Source organism: Triturus cristatus, chromosome 6, assembly GCF_964204655.1.
Source record: "Triturus cristatus chromosome 6, aTriCri1.1, whole genome shotgun sequence".
NCBI lineage: Eukaryota > Metazoa > Chordata > Amphibia > Caudata > Salamandridae > Triturus > Triturus cristatus.
The window spans coordinates 1,723,934,776-1,723,956,608 of record NC_140589.1 but is presented as its reverse complement, the minus strand read 5'-3'; the positions used below and the strand labels follow the sequence as shown (position 1 = coordinate 1,723,956,608).

At 46.7% G+C, this 21,833-nt stretch overlaps 1 protein-coding gene across 2 annotated transcripts in view; it reads left to right on the top strand.

The window, feature by feature from the left end:
* The window catches only part of RAB3GAP2 (RAB3 GTPase activating non-catalytic protein subunit 2), a 687,447-nt gene that overhangs the window by 287,679 nt on the left and 377,935 nt on the right, over positions 1-21,833 (top strand). For both annotated transcript variants that reach the window (XM_085612952.1, XM_085612951.1), the window contains exon 15: positions 20,467-20,610. In XM_085612952.1, coding sequence (XP_085469078.1) covers positions 20,467-20,610 — 144 coding nt within the window. The remainder of the gene's footprint in view (positions 1-20,466; positions 20,611-21,833) is intronic.

Below are 21,833 nucleotides of genomic sequence, written 5' to 3'. Positions count from 1 at the left end.
TCTCTATCCTCACTCACTACTACTCACTCTCTACTACTCACTCTCTACTACTCTCTCTACTATTCTGTACTACTCTACTACTCACTCCCTACTCTCTACTACTCTTCTACTCTCTCTACTACTCACTCTCTACTCTCTCTACTACTCTCTACTACTCTACAACTCTCTCACTACTACTCACTCACTACTACTCACTCTCTACTACTCACTCTCTACTACTCACTCTCTACTACTCTACTACTCTCTACTACTCTCTCTCTACTATTCCCTCTACTACTCACTCTCTACCACTCTCTCTACCACTCTCTCTATCACTCTCTCAACTACTCGCTACTACTCTCTACTACTCTCTACTACTACTCTCTACTACTCTGTCTACTACTCACTCACTACTACTCACTCTCTACTACTCTACTCTCTACTACTCACTCTCTACTACTCACTCTACTACTCACTCTCTACTACTATCTACTACTCCCTCTCTACTCAACTCTACTACTCTCTACTGCTCACTCACTACTACTCTCTACTACTCCCTCTACTACTCTCTCTACTACTCTCTCTACTACTCTCTCTACTACTCTCTCTACTACTCTCTCTACTACTCACTCTACTACTCTCTACTCCTCTCTACTTCTCACCCACTCTCTACTACTCACTCTCTACTACTCACTCTCTACTACTCACTCTCTACTACTCACTCTCTACTACTCTCTCTACTACTACTCTCTACTACTACTCTACTCTCTACTACTCACTCTCTACTACTCACTCTCTACTACTCACTCACTACTACTCTCTACTACTCACTACTACTCACTCTACTACTCTACTACTCACTCTCTACTACTCTCTACTACTCTCTCTACTACTCACTCTACTACTCACTCTACTACTCTCTACTAGTCTCTCACTACTACTCTACGAACTCTACTACTCTCTACTACTCACTCTACTACTCTCTACTACTCACTCTACTACTCTCTACTACTCACTCTCTACTACTCCCTACTACTCCCTACTACTCACTCTACTACTCTACTACTCTCTACTACTCTCTCTCGACTACTCACTCTACTACTCTCTCTCTACTACTCACTCACTACTACTCTCTACTACTCACTCTACTACTCTCTACTACTCTCTACTAGTCTCTCTCTACTACTCTCTACTACTCCCTCTACTACTCTCTACTACTCACTCTACTACTCTCTACTACTCACTCTCTACTACTCCCTACTACTCACTTTACTACTCTGTACTACTCTACTCCTCTCTACTACTCACTCACTACTACTCACTCTCTTCTACTCTCTCTTCTACTCTCTCTTCTACTCTCTCTTCTACTCTCTCTACTACTCTCTACTACTCTCTACTACTCTACCCCTCTCTACTACTCTACTACTCACTTTCTACTACTCAATTTCCACTACTCACTCTCTACTATCTACTACTCTCTCTCTACTCAACTCTACTACTCTCTACTGCTCATTCACTACTACTCTCTACTACTCACTCTCTACTACTCACTCTACTACTCACTCTCTACTACTCACTACTACGCTCTACTACTCACTACTCTCTACTACTCACTCTCTACTATCTACTACTCAACTCTACTACTCTCTACTGCTCACCCCCTACTGCTCACTCTCTACTAATGTCTACTACTCACTCTCTACTACTCTCTACTACTCACTCTCTACTACTCTCTACTACTCACTCTCTACTACTCTCTACTACTCTCAACTACTCCCTCTACTACTCTCCACTACTAACTCTCCACTACTAACTCTCCACTACTAACTCTCCACTACTCACTCTCCACTACTCACTCTCCACTACTCACTCTCCACTACTCACTCTCCACTACTCACTCTCCACTACTCACTCTCCACTACTCACTCTCCACTACTCACTCTCCACTACTCACTCTCCACTACTCACTCTCTACTCACTCTACTCACTCTACTCACTCTCTACTACTCTCTACTACTCTACTCTAATCACTCTACTATTCTTTACTACTAACTCTACTACTCTCTACCACTCTTCTACTCACTCTGTACTACTCTCTCTACTACTTTCTACTACTCTTTACGACTCACTCTCTACTACTCACTACTACTCTTTACTACTCACTCTCTACTACTCACTCTCTACTACTCACTCTACTACTCTCTACTACTCACTCTCTACAACTCACTCTACTACTCACTCTCTACTACTCACTCTACTACTCACTCTCTACTACTCACTCTAATACTCTCTACTCTCTAACCACTCTCTACTACTCACTCTACTACTCTCTACCACTCACTCTCTACCACTCACTCTCTACTACTCTCTACTCGCTCTCTACAACTCTCTACTCTCTACTACTCTCTACCACTCACTCTCTACCACTCACTCTCTACCACTCACTCTCTACCACTCACTCTCTACCACTCACACTCTACCACTCACTTTTACCAATCACTCTTTACCAATCACTCTCTACTACTCACACTCACTCTCTACTACTCACTCTCTACTACTCACTCTCTACTACTCACTCTCTACCACTCACTCTCTACCACTCACTCTCTACCACTCACTCTCTACCACTCACTCTCTACCACTCACTCTCTACCACTCACTCTCTACCACTCACTCTCTACTACTCACTCTCTACTACTCACACTCCCTCTCTACCACTCACTCTCTACTACTCACTCTCTACTACTCACTCTCTACTACTCACTCTCTACTACTCACTCTCTACTACTCACACTCACTCTCTACTACTCACTCTCTACATCTCTCTACTACTCTCTACCCCTCTTTACCCCTCTCTACCTCTCTCTACCTCTGCCTCTCTCTACCTCTCTACGCGCACACATATGCACATATATATATACATATATATATGTATGTGTATATCTGCATGTTAGACCTGTCTGCTTCTGAGAGTCCCCTCACACCATGATTTATTTTGTTCCCCCGTGCCTCCTAAAATTTGTCGCTTTTTATTTGTCTACCAGGACCTTTTTGTGTGTTGTCCCATGGGGTTAGATGCTCCTTGACGCTCAGTTGCTCACCAAGTTCCTGGCACCTATGTACAAGGCGCCTGACGGAACCGGTGGCATTACACACTGAGGTTGTCAACCCTAAAATGGTGGACACCATTGTCCCCTTTGAGAGTGACTCCCATTGGAGTCCTTCTGACCTCTGACCCTTTGGAGGTTTTGGCGCACTTTGTGTAACCTGCAAACCTGACAGGAATCCCCTCAGAAGTTACAAGTACACAAAATGGCTGCCTTAGGAAGCCCAGTATGGTGGCTCCTAATGACCAAAAAGACACCTTGGAAGGGCCATGTCATTGACACAGCCAGGGAAGGTTCTAGAACCTTCTGGCTCGTGCTGGCACCCCAGGGCACTGGCTATAAAAGGCCCAGTCCCTGGCGGCCATGATGAGAAAAAGTGGAGAAGAGGACTTGACACCAGATTGACACCTGCCCTGTTCCCCCCCCCTGAGGCAGCTGATAGCGCAGGCAGAAGTACAGCCGAGGTTGTTGGCGTGGACCCTGACTGGCGTTCCAGTCAGAAGCGCGAGCAGTGACCTCTCGCCTTCAGCGCCTGGCCAGCGAGTGCCCAATTGCCCCTCAGAGACTTTGGCCATAGTTAGAGCCTCCCCGCCTCCCCCAGTGGTGAGATCGCGACTGCGACCCTTGACAGGGCCCCTTCAACTTAAGTGCCTCCTGGCGGGCGTTCGGACGTCTCCGAACCCACCGCCGTCGAAGCGCTGATCGTGGACAGAAGGTGAGGTGCTGCGCTGGGGCGGGGAAAGGCTGGCCTTCATTTGGTCTCTGCCCTGACCGAGTGACTTGGGGACTGTTGTTGTGGGCGGGAGCCCCCCCCGTGAGTGAGATCGGAGGGAGGATCGCGGAGCCCCTGGAACCCCCCTTTGCCCTTGGGAGAAGGGCCATACTGACTGGAGCGCTTACCGGCGCAGCTAAAGTGAGGTGGGACCGTCTCTTCCCCTGAAGTTGCCGCATTGTTCCGGGACTGAGGTGCGGCTCCAATTTTGAACTGTGCGCGCAGGTAGTTTGACCCCTCCGGCAGCCCGTTCAACGGTCTGAGGACTCGTGAACTGAAGCCGCCTTCGGAGACCCCGCCTGCGTTGACAGAAGCGCACAGACTCCTCCGGCCGCAGTAGTATTAAACCGGCTGGCCACGGAGTGTAATTGCCGTAGTCATTGTATGTCTTTATCTTCCAGATACACACGCAATATGCTTAAGTGCAACTAAAGGATTATCACGAGTATCTTGTGCCCAGAGAGCCCGAACCCATGAACACTTCAAAAACTGTAAGAGCGCGCATTCCGCATTAAATGGCAATCTAAATGTGTTTACCCTGAAAGTGATTAATTGGTGGCAGCGATACCAGTATGACCCTGAGATATTTATGTGAAACGATCGGTATCTAACTTGCTATGCAACTGTGATGTTTTGCTGATATTTATTCCAGTCATTGCTGATATTTATTCCAAATGTATTGAATCCTGATATTTATCCAGTATATTTATTTATTAGAGTCCAACCATTTATTCCTACGCAACCAGTACACAGCTAATCAAACCCATGTAAGAAAGGTGAATGTGATTAACTAATTGAACTTCTTCCAACCCAGAGAACTTTTACATAAACGAAACGTATTTTTCTATAACAGTGGTGTGGTGTCCTTCTTTTTATGTGGTGTGCAGGGAGTTATTATTTGGTCATAGCCGGCTTAACACAACAGCCTTCTACCGCCTTGTCACTCGAGCCAAGCTACCCCCTTTGTGCTGGGCTTGCCCATCGCAGGTCCAACACTGCATATCTATAAATACAAATATAACTGCATGCATACATATACATATATGCATACATATGCATGTTATGTACATGAAAGGTTGAAAACCACTAATAAAAGCAAAGCTAAAAAGCCACCTAATTACAAACAGAATTGCTTTAACTTAAACGAGGCCGAGACCTATTACATTTTCAACGCTTGGTAATGATGCCTTAATTGACACTCTTATTGGGGGGCGGGGGGGGGGGGGGGGGGGTTCAAGCTACAACCAGTAGAGTGAACCCCAATTATTTCACCATGACACATCCTGACAGTCGAATCGACTTCAGACCTTTAGGAAGTGGATGTTTCCTCGGCACCCCTACCTCTCTGGTTGGTCAATGCCATCTGCTTGCTGCAGAGGTATACCAATTCTTTGACAAACATGTTTGCCGGCAGCCCCTGAGGAATTTCAACCCAATTTGACTCAAATCATCCAAGATGGTCAGGATGCAGCGAAGTACACTATGCGCTTGGTCCAGACACTACTGACTGCTAGGGCAGAGCACTCTGCACTAGCCCAGTGCTTCGGTGGCATTCATGGATGAAATCCATGTGATTCTCCAGAGACATGCAAGCCTCTTTAATGGACATGCAATTTGATGGGTCGCGTCTGTTTGGTGAGAAGGGCAATTCAGCAATGGAACGCTTTAAAGACACCTGGGTTACACATCACATTCCCCAGACCTTTCTACCTGCATAACAGGATCTTCACCACTTTCACCCATTTTGAGTCTAGTCCTGCAGTCCCAGAGACTAATTGCGGCTCAAATATCGGCTAGGAGCATTTTAAAATTGCCGTGCTCCGCTTTGGCCTCATCAGTGCCCATCAGATGTTTATGAAAGTGATGGCATTAGTCGTGGCACACTGTCAGAGACTGCGGATCTCAGTTTTTTCCTAACCCGATAACTGACTGTTGAAGGCGGGCTTGCCACAGTCAGGTGTAGACCACTTCCAGATGATGGTGTACCTCTTGACATTTTTGGGGTTCACAATCCACGTGCTGAAGTCTCACTTGTGTCCTTTGCAGAGAATCCCACTCATTGGAGCCATCCTGGTTATGGTGCAGTTTTGGTCCTTCCATCTACCACAATGAGCCCAGGACATTCGGGCTACGATGCTGATGTTTTGGCCTCAGTCCTGGGTCTCAATGAGAGTGGATCTGAGGCTTGTGGACCTCTTGACATCCTGCTAATTATGCCAGGTGACATATGCAGGCTCTGCAGTGGAACCTGAAATCTCAGCGGGACCAGCACAAGGGGAACTTAGCTCATTTGATCCAAATTAGAGAGGAGTATGCAAACACCTGCAACTGTAACTGGACTGGTGTCAGACCCATCTCCTTGCCCCACCTTGAGTTGATGCTGAATGCATCCTTGCTGGGATGGAGAGGTCATCTGCAAGAGTGGAATACCAGAGGACTTTCTTCTTTAAATAATACTCATCTCCACATCAACTTGATGGAGGTAGGCTGGTTCGGGTTCTCACAGACAACACAACCGCCACATGGTACTGCTACAAGTGGGGAGGGGTGAGGTACTTGGTCCTAGGCCTTGTGTCTGGAGGCACTTCACCTCCGCAGCTGGCTGGAGCTACAGAGCATTTCCCTAGTCGTGAACTACCTTGTAGGATCTTTGAACACCAGGGTAAACAAGCTCAGCCCCTAGTACCTAGCAAATTGAAAATAGTGATTATTTATTTAATAACTTAAGAAGTTTTATATAGCGCTGGCCTGACCCGAGGGTATCGGAGCGCTTTACAGCAGATACATTGCAGAGATTCACAACAAACAAAACAAAAAGAAAAACGCATTAACAGTGCATGACGCTGGTTGGGAGATCTGCTTCGCATTCTTGAGAACAAGGAGTCGGATCAGTGCGAGGAGTCTGCTTCCCCGCTCCAATTGATCCTATCGGCTCCCTAGGGAGCGGTCGAGGAACAGGATTTTGAGTTGGCTTTTGAATTTTACAAAAGAAGGAATTATTCTGATGTGAGGGGGAAAGAGTTCCAAACTTTAGGCGCGCTTCTGGCGAAGGTTTGTGCTGCAGTTTTTTGTTTTCGATTTTTTGGCGGGGTGAGTAGGAGGGAGTTTGAGCTTCTGAGGTTCCTGACCTGACCGGCTTTTTTGAGTTTGGCCGCCAAATATTCGGGTTTGTTGGTGTGTAGGGCTTTATGAGTGAGGCAGGCTGTTCTGAAGCTAATCCGCATTTCGACTGGGAGCCACTTAAGTTCTCTGAGTGCAGGAGAAATATGGTCGAATTTCTTGATTCCGGTGACCATTCTGGCTGCCGCATTCAGAGTTGTTTTTATGGGAGCCAGATGTGATTTTGCTATTCCTGAGAGGACTGCGCTCCCATAGTCCAGTCTTGACAGCACCAGTGTTTGAGTGGCCCGTTTAAGAACACTGGGCGGAATGAAAGGTTTTTTATTTTGTTCAATAGTTTTGATTATACTCTGAAGTGGCACAGGTAGAACCCTGACTAAGTCTTTTCACCACTAAGAAAATGCTCAATGTCAACACTTTTGCATGCTGGAGTTTCAAAAAAGTCTCTCCCTCTGTGACACATTGTGAATAGAGTGGAGACCAGACACCTGTATGCCTTTCTGTTGCTGCCTTTCTGTTGCTACATTTCCTGTTAAAAGTATCCATCAGACGTTCTGAAGAAGACCATGAACAACTGTGCACAAGTCATACTTGTAACACTGGATTGGGCAAGGCGAGTGAGATACCCTGAAATCTGGTGCATGAGTGTTTGTCCTCTATCAGGCTCCCACTTTGAGAGGACCTTCTGTCTCAACGGAAGGGCAGGGTTCTGCACCCGAACCTGATCCTGCTCACTCTGTACCTTCATGTATGGAGATTGAGTAGTGGCAGTTCACGGTGTTCGATCTGTCTCCTGAAGTTGTCGATGTCCTCATGCCTGCTGGGCATACTTCCAGAGTACTACGTACACAGGACTTTGGGATTTGTTTTCAGCCTGGTGCGGCACCCGCAATACTAATCCATTGCAGGCCAAACTGTTGGATGTTCTCTTGTTTGTCTTATCTTTGGCCAAGCAAGGACTTGCATTGGGCACCGTTAAAGGTTATCCTTCGGCCTTTTTGCGTTTACCTGACCAACCTTCCTTGTTTGAAACACCCATTGAGATAAGATTTTCGAAAGATTTGATTCCTTTATTTTCACTAAAACCCTTTGTGATACCATAGTGGGATCCTAATTTGGTCCTCATTTTCATATGTGCACACCATTTGAACCCATGCACAGCTTTCCATAAACTCTTATGACTTTGAAGACCGAGTTACTGGTCGCTGTGACCTCGGATCTTCACGTGAGCGAACTAAAAGCTTACTCGGGGCAGCCACCTTATAGCACTTCTTTCTAGACAATGTGGTACTGTGAACCAGAGCGACTTTCTTGCCTAAGGTAGTTACAGCTTTTTACATTGAAAAATCTGTCACTCTTCAAGTGTTGTTTGCCTCTTCTCACCCCTCGAAACAGGGGGAGAGACTATACCGACTGGTTCCTAAAAGAACTTTGAGTTCTTCATCAATTGCACCAAAGACCATCAGATGGACAATCAGCTCTTTGCAGGTTTCTCTGGTGCAAAGATGGTCATAGTAGTGCAGAAAAGGACTTTATGAAGGTGGATAGTTCTCTGCATTGAGATCTGCTACACTGGCCAAGAACTAGTCTCCAGAAGAAATGAGTCCCATTCCACCAGGGATAATGCTGCTATCATTGCACTGGCACTGCGACCTAGGAGTCAGTACATGCATTCAAGAAGTACTAGTGCCTTGCCAGCCAGATCTGACGAGAAGGGCTTTTTGCTCACTCTGTTCTGCAGGACTTTTTCATCTGAGCCATTCCACAGACCCGCCATCTTGGAAGGTACTGCTTTGTTATCCATTCAAAAGATGGGAAATCTGCAGTTAAAATTATCCATCAGATGAGCAAGTTGCTTGTCTGGGGTAACACTCTTTCTGGTGAATCATGTATTGAACCTCAGGTTCCTCACCATCCTTCCTCCTCTCAATTCTGTGGTATGTTCTCCCTTCCGATCTAAACAGTCACAATCTAGAAATCTGTGAACTGGTATAGCTGTTGACCTCCACATCCGAGGGCAAAGTCAGTGCGGAGTCACACAACGCCACCTTCCAGTGTGAGGGAACACTGCTGCTAAATCTTCAGAATCCAGTCTGACACCTGGGGATCATATAAAGGTGAGGAATATGCGTATATATAGAGTATTCACTAGAAAGAGCGATACCAAAGGTGAGTAACATGTTCTTTAAGAATATTCAAAAAAATTATATTTTTTTGGTAGTCAATCAAAAGGTTTTACATCAGCTCTCTGATTTTGATATAGGGGGGGGGCGATCATATACACTTTGTGTATTATAAACTATTGCACCAAAATTGCAAGAACTTCCCCTGTATAAATAGTACACCTAAGATAATGCTAGGGTCTGACACTTTGGAACTTGGTATGAAAGTTCTGTATCGTCCAGCCAAGTGAAGTTTGAAATCATTAACATAACATTCTGCCCTTGACTTTATCTAGTCATTGACTGTCGTTTCCTCGCTTGAACACAACTTGATAGATTTCTTGCCAATTTTTTACACTAGGGAAAATATTTAACTTGGAACCAAATAATATGGCAGAGCTGTGCTTGTTAAAAACAAATGAACACCCTCCCATGGAGTTACAGTAGTCATTATGTGACAGTATGCTTGCACCAACCATGGTAGTATGTACGACAGATGTAGACAAAAGTGGAGCAGCTTCATATGTAAAAAGCCTGTGGTCCACACACTTTGAACTTCAATGTTAAAAGCAAGATCACGGTCAAACAGAATATGCAGGTTTTCAACAGAGAATGCAAGTTATGAAATGGGATCCCGACATAAAATGTGGGTAAGGGGGAGATCCTCACACTCCTCACACCAGGAATCGAGATGGAGGGGAGGCGAGCATATATTAGCTTTGATGTGATAATAGTTTACATTTCCTATGTACAAAGACCCAGGCCTGACGAATTGCTGTTGGTCCCGTTGTTTTCTTGTGACAGTTTGGTTATTAACTGTATCCAATTTGCATCTTATGCTTATGATGATAAATGATCAATAAGGTCCAGAAGATCATGAGAGATGCCGGAGGGGCGCACAGATGAACGACAACATTGAGATAGGGATAGACGCACATACTGTCATCCCAATGGTCATATGGGTGTGACTTAAAGTATAAAAATTTCGCCATGCATGAAACTTATAATATCATGTACACTTGCCTGATATGTAAAACAAGCATGGACTAAAACATATGATATATGTACAGTATGCATGACGATATCAATTGCACCTGCAGTTGATAACAGATCCCTACCTCATAAGGTACATTGTTACTTTTATTAAAAAATACAAATAAAGATATTTCAAAAAATTTAAGAAAAAAGAAATGAAATGGGATCCCGACTCTGGGGCCAATATGTGGTGGACCAGCAAAGCGGGTCATTGCGCAGTACCTGGACATCAATTTTGATGCCTTTAATCTTCAAAAGATTAACGCCCATTAAATTCTGATCAACATAAAGATAGCAACTGATGGAGCTGGAAGTTGTTTAATCGAATTTGCGGATTTAATTGTATGTCATCAGTGTATGAAGACAGCCTTATTAACTCTCCTAAAGGCCACTAGGTACAGTAGGATCCCGGGGCACCCCACAGATGAGCTCTACTACTCCAAATCAAAATGTGGCATTGCCACCACTTTGAAATTGCCTGGCAGAAGAGATTTAAACCAATCTAAAATGGCTTGTCAAGCCAACTTCCACATAGAGGCAGACTAGGGTGCTATTGTTGACCATTGTAAATGCATGTGAAAGCTCTAACAACAAAAGTCCACCTTGTCACTTTCCATCACTCATAATGAGTAATTCATTCAAGGCTGAAACCATGACTGATTCATTACTATGACATTGGCAAAGAGACCAACACCCAAGGGACCTTCAGACGGGCCACTGCGTCCTAGAACCATGGCCTTGGAAACGACCCTTATCCAGGGAATGCACATTTCTCTTTTTTATTCATTCCACATATACAATAATTGACATCTTAACCTCCTGGCCCATACTTATGTAATTACTTACTATGTACGTCATGTTGGAGTGTGACATCTCTGACCAATGCCCCATAAAACTCAAATTGAATGTATAATTTGATAGACCCCTTTCCCTACTATGCAATGGAGAAATGAGTACCTGTCACTTCAAAGATATTATGAACAGGAATAAGGTAGGGGGCGTGGCTTGCAGACCAAGATGGAGGTCGCATAAGCGACGACCTCCAGGCCCGGGGCACCAAAATCCGCTAAATATCCTGAAACCCCTTTGTGGCACGACTGCCGGTGGCCTCATGAGACTTGGCAGATTATGCCGGGACCACCTTGCTGATATCCTGAAGAGCGGTGATGCCTTTTACACCGAGTTTGGCCCATTGAAGGATCCAGCATCGCAGCGGGCCTGCAGCGTGGGAGTGGACTCTGGAGAGGCGGGCTATCGTGAAGCCTGTCCAGCTGGTTGGAGCCCGACGGCGGCATGCCCTCTAACGCGAGGTCCCGGACCCAACTGGAGGTGCCTGGCAGTTCCTGACCGCAAGCGGTGCAACCGGTGGCGGGATGTTATGACCTGCGGTTGCTGGGAGGTTGAAATGAGATACCTCTGGAGGTGTGCTGGCGGACCTGCGGTGCCGGCGTGACGCTCTAGCACTCTACCCCTGCAGGCTTCCCTTCGCCAAGGCTGGAGCAGCGGTATCGGACTCTAACAGCCGAGTCTGAACGCTGTGGAGAAGATGCTTCTGCCCACGGGAGATTCCTCGTCCTGCGGTGAGTGTCCCCCCCCTTGCCAGATAAGGTACGGAGGTGAACAAAGGGGTGATTTTGCCGCGACGAGCTTGCGATCTTGTGCGAGTGGTCCCATGCGAGTGCAAACCGGCAGAATCAGCTGAGAATAACACCCTAAATCAATGTGGAGGTAATGAAGTCCCGGTTGTAGCCAGGGGGCCCGGTCTTCTTTTGCTCCTTGACGCCTGGAATTTTCTCTCCCTTCCCCAATTGGGTGCAGTGCTGTGGAGTGGGATGTACCTCTCAAGGGTCGTCGCGTGGATGGGGGATGCCCTAAATCAGCTGAGCGGCCTATAATGAACCAGGAGATGTGCAGACGACCCTGAGCTAGAGTCTGCGGCTTGAGGCGAGTGCCTGGGGCGTCAGATTAAAGCTAGTAGTGCCTGAACTGCTACCGGTGAGCTCCTTGGTAATACTGTGCCTGTTGTGGAGTTGTCTTTGAGAAATGGTGGGGGCTGTTGGTGCTACTACAGAGCTGCCACTCTCCTCCGCTGGATCCCAATATGGGCCCATGGGCTGAGTCTGGACTGTGGCTCAGAAATAACTTTCAGCAGTGTTGCGCCAGCAACATTGTCGCATATAGGGCCCGACTAACTGATCTAGAGTATGGGGCATGGCTAGCAGCTCATGATGGATGTCCCTTAGGTGTCTGGATCTGGCCCCAGGAACTTTATCTGCCATTTTTTATGTATACCGCAGGTGTCCTTGGATCCCTGTTGGGGCGGCGCATTGTTCTAGGTCCTAAAGCTGAACTGAAGCGTTCTGAGGCATATTGCGCCCCTACCTGGAGAGTCCCATACCCAGTCTAGCCATCAGCAGCTATGGGTAGAGTGAAGAACAGAACAATGTCAAGGTCTGGCAGGGCTGGATCCCGATTTCCCCCCCTCGGAGACCTCAACTGTCCGCTCTGGGCAGACGGACGATGGGGCCGCATCGGCCCCCCCAGTTGATAAACTAGACATGATCCTGCAAGAAATCCGTGATTCTAGTTCTGCACTTGAAAATCAATTGGGCACGATTTTGGTAGACCTTAATCTACTCAAAGATGACCATAGAAAACTAGCAGACAAAGTCAAGACCGCAGAGCAAGCCCTGGATGCAGTGGTGCCCCAGTTGAAAGACCATGATGAGCAGTTTAAACACTTGCGCCACCAAGTCGAATCCTTACAGCCAGAGCGGATGATGCAGAGGGTCGGGCTCAGCGTAACACCCTCCGTATTGTGGGTCTCCCGGAGAGCACGGAGGGGCCTAATCCAACGCTTTACGTGGAGGAGTGGCTGAAAACAAGTTTAGCTCCTGCAGGCCTATCCGCGCACTTTACTGTTGAAAGAGCCCATCGAGTTCCTGCTCGTCACCCTATTCCTAGTGCAAATCCCTGTCCAATCTTGGCCAGGATCTTGAATTATAGGGATCAGGATCATGTACTACAGGCTGCGAGGAAGAATAGTCCACTACAGATCGACAATGCCAGAATCTCCATATATCCAGACTATACGCTGGCGGTCCAGCGTAAACGCGTCTCGTTTATGGAGGTCAGGGCTCGGGTCCATACAACGGGCCTCACGTTTGCGTTGCTTTTCCCAGCGAAACTGAAGATAATTCATAATCAGCGCTTGTTCTTTTTCGACACGCCGGATGGTGCGTGGGACTGGCTGGACAGGAACTTCTAAACGCCCAGAGACTTCACGGCCGAAATCACAGCGGGGCCCTCGGAGGCGGCGATAGGGTCTTATCACACAGAGCATGGGGCCAGCACTCCACCTCTCCAGCTGATTATGGAGGGTAGACAAGAGGCTCTCCTGTCCGCTACGGCCTTTCATTCTATCTGCCCACCTATCAGCACTAGTTCCTCCGTGGAGGTAAACACTGATTCGGACTCAGAAGGAAGTGTGGCACTGTTCCCTTCAGAAACCACGCAACTAAATAATGATCCATTGGGTTGACAACGTGATATACATGATGGTAGAGTACCCCTGTGTCGTTTAGATTTTATATGTCTATTTTTTAATCAGTACGTAAATGATGTTAATTTGTCTCCAGCCAGTACAAGTTTTTTCTACGATTAGTGTATAGCATCGAAGATGTATGTAAATAATGCTTTGATGAGTCCCGTGGCCCGGGTAGTTCTGGGCGAATCCACTTATGGTACATGTTCTGTACATGAACTAAGTACGCAGTATACCCCACAAGCGTAAGCAATTGTTTACAATATACTATGTTAGGTTTTGTTGCACAGTTTGGTCGAGCGGAGTTGGATCGTTGGACCCAGTATTGGAATAATGATGTTTTGATTAGATTGTTGCCACACTGTCAACTTGTAACCTGGGAGGGGTGGCCTGGGAGGTGGGGTTTGGGGTGGACTGGCATCTGATAATGTGTCTTTTTTAAACAATGATGATGTCGGTAGTTGAAATTTACACTATAATTTCCTGGAATGTTCGGGGGATGGGAGTAATTCACAAACGACGTAGAATAGCGGCACAGTTACATCGTCGTAAAACTCAAATGATCTACCTTCAAGAGACACACTTAGTATCATCGTAAACTAGTAAATTACATAGACTCTGGAGAGGACAGTTTTATTCAACGGCATACTCTGCCTTCTCGCGGGGGGCCTCGATTTGGGTGTGGGCTAGGGTCCCTTTTTCCTTTACCAAGAGTAGAATTGATGAGCAAGGCAGATATGTGCTTCGGCGTGGGGACCTGGATGGCAAGTGGTACTGGGATCCATCTATGCTCCCAATATAGACCAAGAGGCTTTCTTGTTCAGACTGTCGCGGGCACTCTCAGACTGGGTGTCTTACCCTTGGGTGTTGGGGGAGATTTTAATGCAGTATTCGATGTACATTTGGACCGGTTCCATCCTTCGTTGCCGACCACTAACACTGTCACTCAGGCTGCCACTCTGACTCGTTAGGCACAGGGGTGGGGACTCCTTGATGTTTGGAGATCACAACATGTTAATATGCGAGAATATTCCTTTTATTCCCACCTGCACAAATTACACACCCGGTTGGATCACTTTCTATGTGCGCCAGACTTATACCCAGTGACTAAACAGACTACTTATCTGGCTAAGACCGTATCTGACCATAACCCCATAGAATTGACGTTAAGTTGGGGCCGAGTTCCAACGCCTATTCCAACATGGCAACTGCAGCTGTTATATTTGGAGGATCAGGTGTTTCGTGCTACATTAGCGACAGCTATTGCCACATACTTTACTGAGAATGAAGGCACTGCCACGAAGAGATCGCTGGAACGGGAGGCCTTTAAGGTGACAATGCGGGGAATCTCCATGGGGTCCCTGATTGTGGTTAGGCGTGAAGTGTCCAGCGACATAACGGACTTGGAAAATAATTTAAAGTCCGTAGAGTTAGCAGCCCGTACAGACACACAGAGGGTGGACGACCTGCAAGAGGCCAGGATTAAATACGCCGAGCTCTTAGAGCGACTAAGAACGTTTGACTCGAGCGCTTATACGCTACGTAGACACGCGGAGGCCGATAGGGCCAGCACGATTAAACCACAATCATCTCCCACGCCAATCCTGGTGATCCATGATCTCCACCGCACCCTGGTCACTTCCCAAGTTGATATCAATAGGACGTTTCAGGAATTTTACACTAGTCTATAAATGGCTCCCTCCCTCGCTACTACGGATGCCACCGCTCTCTTTCTTGGAGCTATAGACCTCCCTACTATTACTGATTCGGAGGCTGAAGAGTTAGCTGCCCCACTCACTTTAGCAGAGATCCGCTTTGCTATAAATGCATTGGCCTGTAATAAGACCCCGGGGTCCGATGGGCTCCCCATTGAATTCTATTCCACTTACACAGCAGCACTAGTCCCGAAATTACTGCAACTTCGCTTACAGAGAGCACTCTACCACCCACGACCAGGGAAGCAATAGTGACCTCCTTATTGAAACCCCGATAAGGCCCCGACTGACCTTACATCCTTTAAACCCTTGTCAATTCTTAATACTGAATATAAAATACTCAGCAAACTCTTAGCGTCTAAATTGCTTCCCCTCCTCCCCAAACTGATACATCCAGACCAATGTGGGTTCATACCCAAACTCAGTACCTCCCTCAATATACGCCGTCTCCATGCATTGATGCACGCAGCCTCCACACTAGCTCCGCAGGCAGGTTGTTTATCGTTGGATGTGCACCAAGCTTTCGATACCCTGAGTTGGTCGTATATTCTGGCTGTATTAGCCAAGTTTGGACTACCCCCAGAGTACTGCCAATGGGTTAAATTCCTTTATACGAATCCTACGGCTCGGGCTAAAACAGGCGCCACCATCTCTCCAGCATATCAAATATTTTGTGGGACGTATCACCCCTCCTGTTTGTACTAGCATTAGAACCTCTAGCACAACAATTATGTCACAATATGGCCCCATATGGTATCCGGATAAGCGAGACAATTAACTCTGTATCACTTTATGCAGATGACATGTCATTATACTTTAGCGATTTAAGAGTGGACATGCAACCCGTAGCCACCTTATTCGCACAGTTTGGCGGAATATCTGCCTTGTGTCTAAACGCCTCAAAGTCCTTAGCATATTCCTTTTATGATAATTTTAACAGGCCCAGTCTGCAATTTGGTTCTTTACAGTTCAGATTGGAACCCACTGCCTTCAAGTACCTGGGTATATAATTTACTGGACCAGCGCTGACAATATAGATGGGAATCTGATTAGGACCATAAACTCTCTCCGCTCTCAGGTGGCTTTCTGGACTACATTGCTGTTGAAGACAGCAGGCCAGCTGGCAGTGTCAAAAATGGTTATGCTGCACAGACTCCTATATCATTTTGTAAATCTCCCGGTTGCCCTCCCGGCTTGGATCTTTAAAACATTAGACACATTATTGGTGTCCTTGCTTTGGGGGACGGGCCGGCACAGACTTGCTATGGCGAAAATGCAGTTGCCGAGTTCGGCGGGAGGTATGTGGCCCCTGATTTTAAGGCATATTGCATGGTCAGGCAGCTTCAATGGTTGGTTTAATGGTTGGCCGGCCTTAACCTATTTGAAATAGGTTACTCTCCTGAGCGGTTACAGCTAGGGACGCTGCAGGCTTTGTTAACCCCCGGAGCTACCGCAGCGAGGAATTCACCCTTCCTCCTACAAATAGCATTACATTATTTGAAGATGGCGATAAAATATGCCAAAATACCTACTCCTTGTGCTCCGAATATTCCACTCTGTGGCCTGCCTACCAGGCGCGGAATGTTGTCAAGCGCTAGACTGCGGAGCTGGACACAGGCGGGTACAGTGACTGTGGGGGACTTATTCCTGGAGGGCAACTTGGTGCCCCATGCCGACTTTGTACGTAATAATGCGGTCCCGGACACCTTATTCTTAACACATGCGGCTATTATACACTTTGTCCGGAGGCATTGGTTGGTGGACTTTAAGAACCCCCTACCTTTCAATTATTACGGGCTATTCATCTAATGGGGCATGGGAGGCATTTGGTTAGGTGGTTATACCACGGTTTGAGGAAGCAACAGTGTATTCCCCTACAGGGCCTTTGTTTCAAGTGGGAAGTAACGCTGGCCAGGGAATTGAATGACAGAGAATGGGCAATGGCGCTAGAACACCCTAGACGGGTTTCCCGTCATTTTTAATTCAAAACGATAAAGCTGATGATATTACATAGGGCCTATCTCACACCGCTAGCAATACATAAAATGTACCCTACCGCCTCCACGGATTGTCTGAGATGTTCCCAGTCGGATGCTGATTTTATTCATATGATGTGGGCTTGCCCCTCCTTGAAGGTGTTTTGGACTACGGTCACCCAGGGTCTCACCCGGCTTACCGCTAGCTCCCCATGGGCCACTATAGAAGCCCGTCTATTGGGCCTCCTTCCCCTTCCGAAGAAGGCAACCCTGCTTTGCCGATTTGCTGGTCTGGCCTTGATGCTCGCTAAAGAATTAGTCACGCAGCGTTGGAAATCCCGCACAGCCCCACGCGATGGAGGGATGAAGTACTTAAATGGGCCACGGCTGAACGGGAGGCACTGCAGCGTGAGGAGTATAGAGGACTGAGGAAGAAGCCAATCTCCTTCGACTTTGCTCAACTGTTAGAACAGTTTAGATTAGAAGACATAGAGGAGGCCGTAGATAGTCAGGGTACGCCAGGTGGCCCTACCTGACATACTTGATTCATAATTCTGCTACAAATGACAATTATGTGCCTGTTCCTTCCCCCCTTTCTTTTCCCCGCCTCCTTTCTTATTTTTGTATTCCCCTCTTCCCTGCCTCCCCTCTCTCCTCTACCCTAAACTCTCCCCCCCCCCCCCCCCCCCCTCCCACCCCCCTACTGCCAGGATTTTTGCCCTGGCTGGTGATATTGTAGGATAGGACGGAAGAGTTTTCAGCGGCAAAGTTAAGGGAAGTTTTTTGGGAGAGGTATATATTGGGTGGGAGTTCGGTGGGAGGGACATAAAGTTTTACTAATAATGTTTTGATGTAATTTGCTAACTTGAAGGTATGCGCCAAAGGTAAAATTGGATACAGATGTATGTAATACTGCACGTTAATGATGTACCGTATTTTGTCATATGGTTAAAAAAAAGAAAAACTCCATCCATGTTGTAGCATTTGATTGCAATGACTACTGTATAATAAAGTGTGTGTTAAAAAAAAAATGAACAGGAATAAGGTCCATCAATATAGAAATCAGCTCATTTCAACTCAATCAATCAAGTATTCGTATAGCACGGCTAATCTCCCCAGGGGGTATCCAGGTGCTGTGCTGCATGTATTAGTTGAAAAGCAAGGTCTCAAGTCCCTTCCTGAAGTGGTTGAGCGAGGGAGAAGTACGAAGGTGGAGGAGGAAGGTGTTCCAGGCTTTTGTGGCAAAGTGGGAGAAGGAGCGTCCTCCGGAGCGGCTGCCGCAGATACGTGGTGTCTGGGCGAGGTGTGCGGATCGGAGGTTTCTGGAGGGTTGGTGGAAGATCAGGCAGTGGTTCAAGTAGTCTGGTCCTTGGTTGTGGAGGGCTTTGTAAGCGTGAATGATGAATGGTACTTTTCTTATACATTTAAAAAGCATAGGACTACAAGAGCAGGTTGTCCCCTTTGGCCTCTACTTTTTGTCCTGGTGCCTCAATCCCTGGAGTCAGCAATTTGCCAGTTCAGTCTAATCAAAGGTGTCAACGGCACAAAAAGGGATTTAAAGATCACACTTTCCTGTTGATGACATATTACTCACACTACAATCCCTCATAACCTCTTTATCTGAGCTCATGAGAATTATAACAAAAGTCAGTACTATATTTAGGAAAAATATTCATTTGAATGAGAGCAAGTATTTATTATAGGTATTTAAAACGGATGGACCTAACCACAGGAGCACCGGAGCATTTCACATTTAACAGTGGAGTAACTTTAGAGGAGAAGTAACAATACAACATCAATAGAAACTTGTAAATGAGAGCGAACACATGAAATCTAGAATAGCAAAGCATCACATACACTGTAGAGGGGAATGAGATTTAGTCTTTAAGGTAGGTTGATAAGTTGATTCTTTAGGTCTTTTTGGAAAGAGAATAGGTTGGGGGTTGAGTCTTAAGTCTTTAAGTATTTTATTTTGTAGTGTTGGAGATTAGGAACATGCTTGTTTCAGCGGTTTGGTTTGTCTGACTTTTGGGATTATCAGAAGTGGCCTGGCTTTTAATCTTGTTAATCTTCACCTCCTGTGGTTTGTAGTTTACTTTTTGGATAGTTGGATGAGTTGGGGTTCAATGATATAATGTAGGCAGGTGATGATTCTTGAATTGTAAGTAGAGGCAGAAGGCCAGGGAACATGTTCATGATTGCCAGAAATAAATCCATGTGTAACCAAAAAGGAAATCTGCCTCGTACCTATGTTTTTAAATAGGTGAGTGGAAGTCGTTTTGGACACAGGATTAAAAATCCTCAAAAGTCACCAAATGTAAGAAAAATCAGAATTGTGTAGACGTCACAACATTTATTGAGTTAACAAAGAAACATGATGATCAAGTCAGCGGTTGAGCAACCACGATAATGGCATAGACTGGGATGCAGAGCCTCATCACAGTTACTAGAGGGCAACTGAGCAACTAAGCACTGTCTTCATTATGCTCTACTCTTTATATTGTATCATATTACATGTAGTGTAGGAGTTTTTTTGGGGGGTATTTCTTTACTTTAAATCAACTATCTGCGCAGTAGCATTACTCTAAAAGGCATGCATCTTTTTTGAAATAGCAGTGCCCATGGAAAAACTGTTTAAAAAAGTTCAGTCTCCCGCTGAACAAAAAAAAACACACCTACGTCAGGGTAATTTCTTTCAGGACATGGTCAGCTCACCCATGGTACATGTACTTTATTAGACTACTGACCCATAAGCCATATTAAAGTACTCCAAGGATTTTTGAATGGTGCAATATCTAAATTATTGTGTGTAAAAGGAAATGTCCATGTGCACAACTTTCCTGCTTTCAATTTTCGAAGTGATTCTAAAGTGAGTTTTTCAACCAAATGTTTTTCATAGAGCTAAATAGAATTACACATATTTGTTCTTTCTGTGAAATCAAAAATAAAAGTACTGTACTGATTGAACGTTTTGCTTGTTCTTTGTCGTTTTATTTTAAGGATGCTGATCCTGTGTATAGTTGAATAATTACCTTGATGTTTATCTACATTTCTAGGTTGCTTTACCCTGGGTATAAAATAATGGGCATAAATAATGTCACCAGCCAAGGTTGGCAGCCACAGACATATCAGATATGTCTCGTTGATCCAGTGTCAGGAAGCGTCAAGACTGTGAATGTTCCATTTCATTTAGCATTAAGGTATGATTTGTATGTTTTTTCAGTAGGTAATCAAAGAGAGCAATAATGTAAAACTGAATTTCCTATAGTACTGTGCAATGTAATGCAGAAACATATGCTACATGACTGATTGTTCTCTGCAGTATCGTTCTGTGTTTTGCCTTTTCCTTTGAGCATATATGGACAGGGCAGCAATAGGCTGCTCATATTTGCTTGTAATTTATCACACACGCGGATCCATGTTACTGAGTGAACCCTGTTTTGAAATGTATGATAAGGGAGAGGCGCGCGACCCCGGGCAGGAGGAGAAGCAGACCCCGGCGAGGAGGAGAAGCAGACCCCGGCGAGAGCCCCCCAGGCCCGGTGTGTGACCCCCTACCCCCACAGTCTCCCGGTGCCAGTCGTCCCTGGAGGGGCTGCGAGAGTAGCAGCAGGAGCCGCTGGCAGAAGTTGTGGAAGGTTTTTGAACACAGCACCCCAAGATGCCGAATACGAACCAGATGGCGACCGTCCGAGAACTGTGAGTGGAGGCTCTTGATTGCCCCCCTGGCTCCCTCTGCAATCTACAGACGCGGAAGCCGGCTGACCCCTGAGACGCTGCTGTTGCTGCGGCCGAGAGGTTGCGGACTCCGGTGGTGTGCACTGGAGTGAGTTAGGTCCGGCTGTCGCGCTGCTCCTGAGTCTGCGGCAGTTTGGAGGGGAAGCGGCCGGGAGAGACAGCGTGTCCCGCACCCCCCCCCCCAGCTGGGATAGCTGCTGGCACAGTCATCGCGATAGGATACGCTCCGATAGCTGAATCCGGCCAGCATTGGCCCTCGTGCTCCCTGGGAGCCTACGCAAGATTGAAACTGAGTGAATCCCCCCCCCCCCCCCCCCCCTGGCTGCAGACAGGATAGGGTGGCAGACGAAGATTCGGCAGTGCCTGAGGGCCGTCTGGGCTGTTGGTTCTCCAGCGCCCCACTGAGGTCAGTTGCACGAGCCTCCCTGTGCGTGCGTGGAGCAGCGTCTTATTGACTGAGGGGCTGCAGTGAGGCTGAGTCCTGTGTAGTTTGGGCAGCGTGGGGGCTGGTTGTGGTACCTCGAACCTGGTGCGAGGGCGGGAATGCCACATCTCACAGTGTGATCTCGTTCCCGTAGCTCCTGGTATTGGCAGGGGCTTGGAAGTTCCCGGAACAGCAGTGCTGCAAGGCTTAACTGCGCTGGAGCCCGTTACTCTGAACACTGTTGTTGCTGCTGAGCCAGTT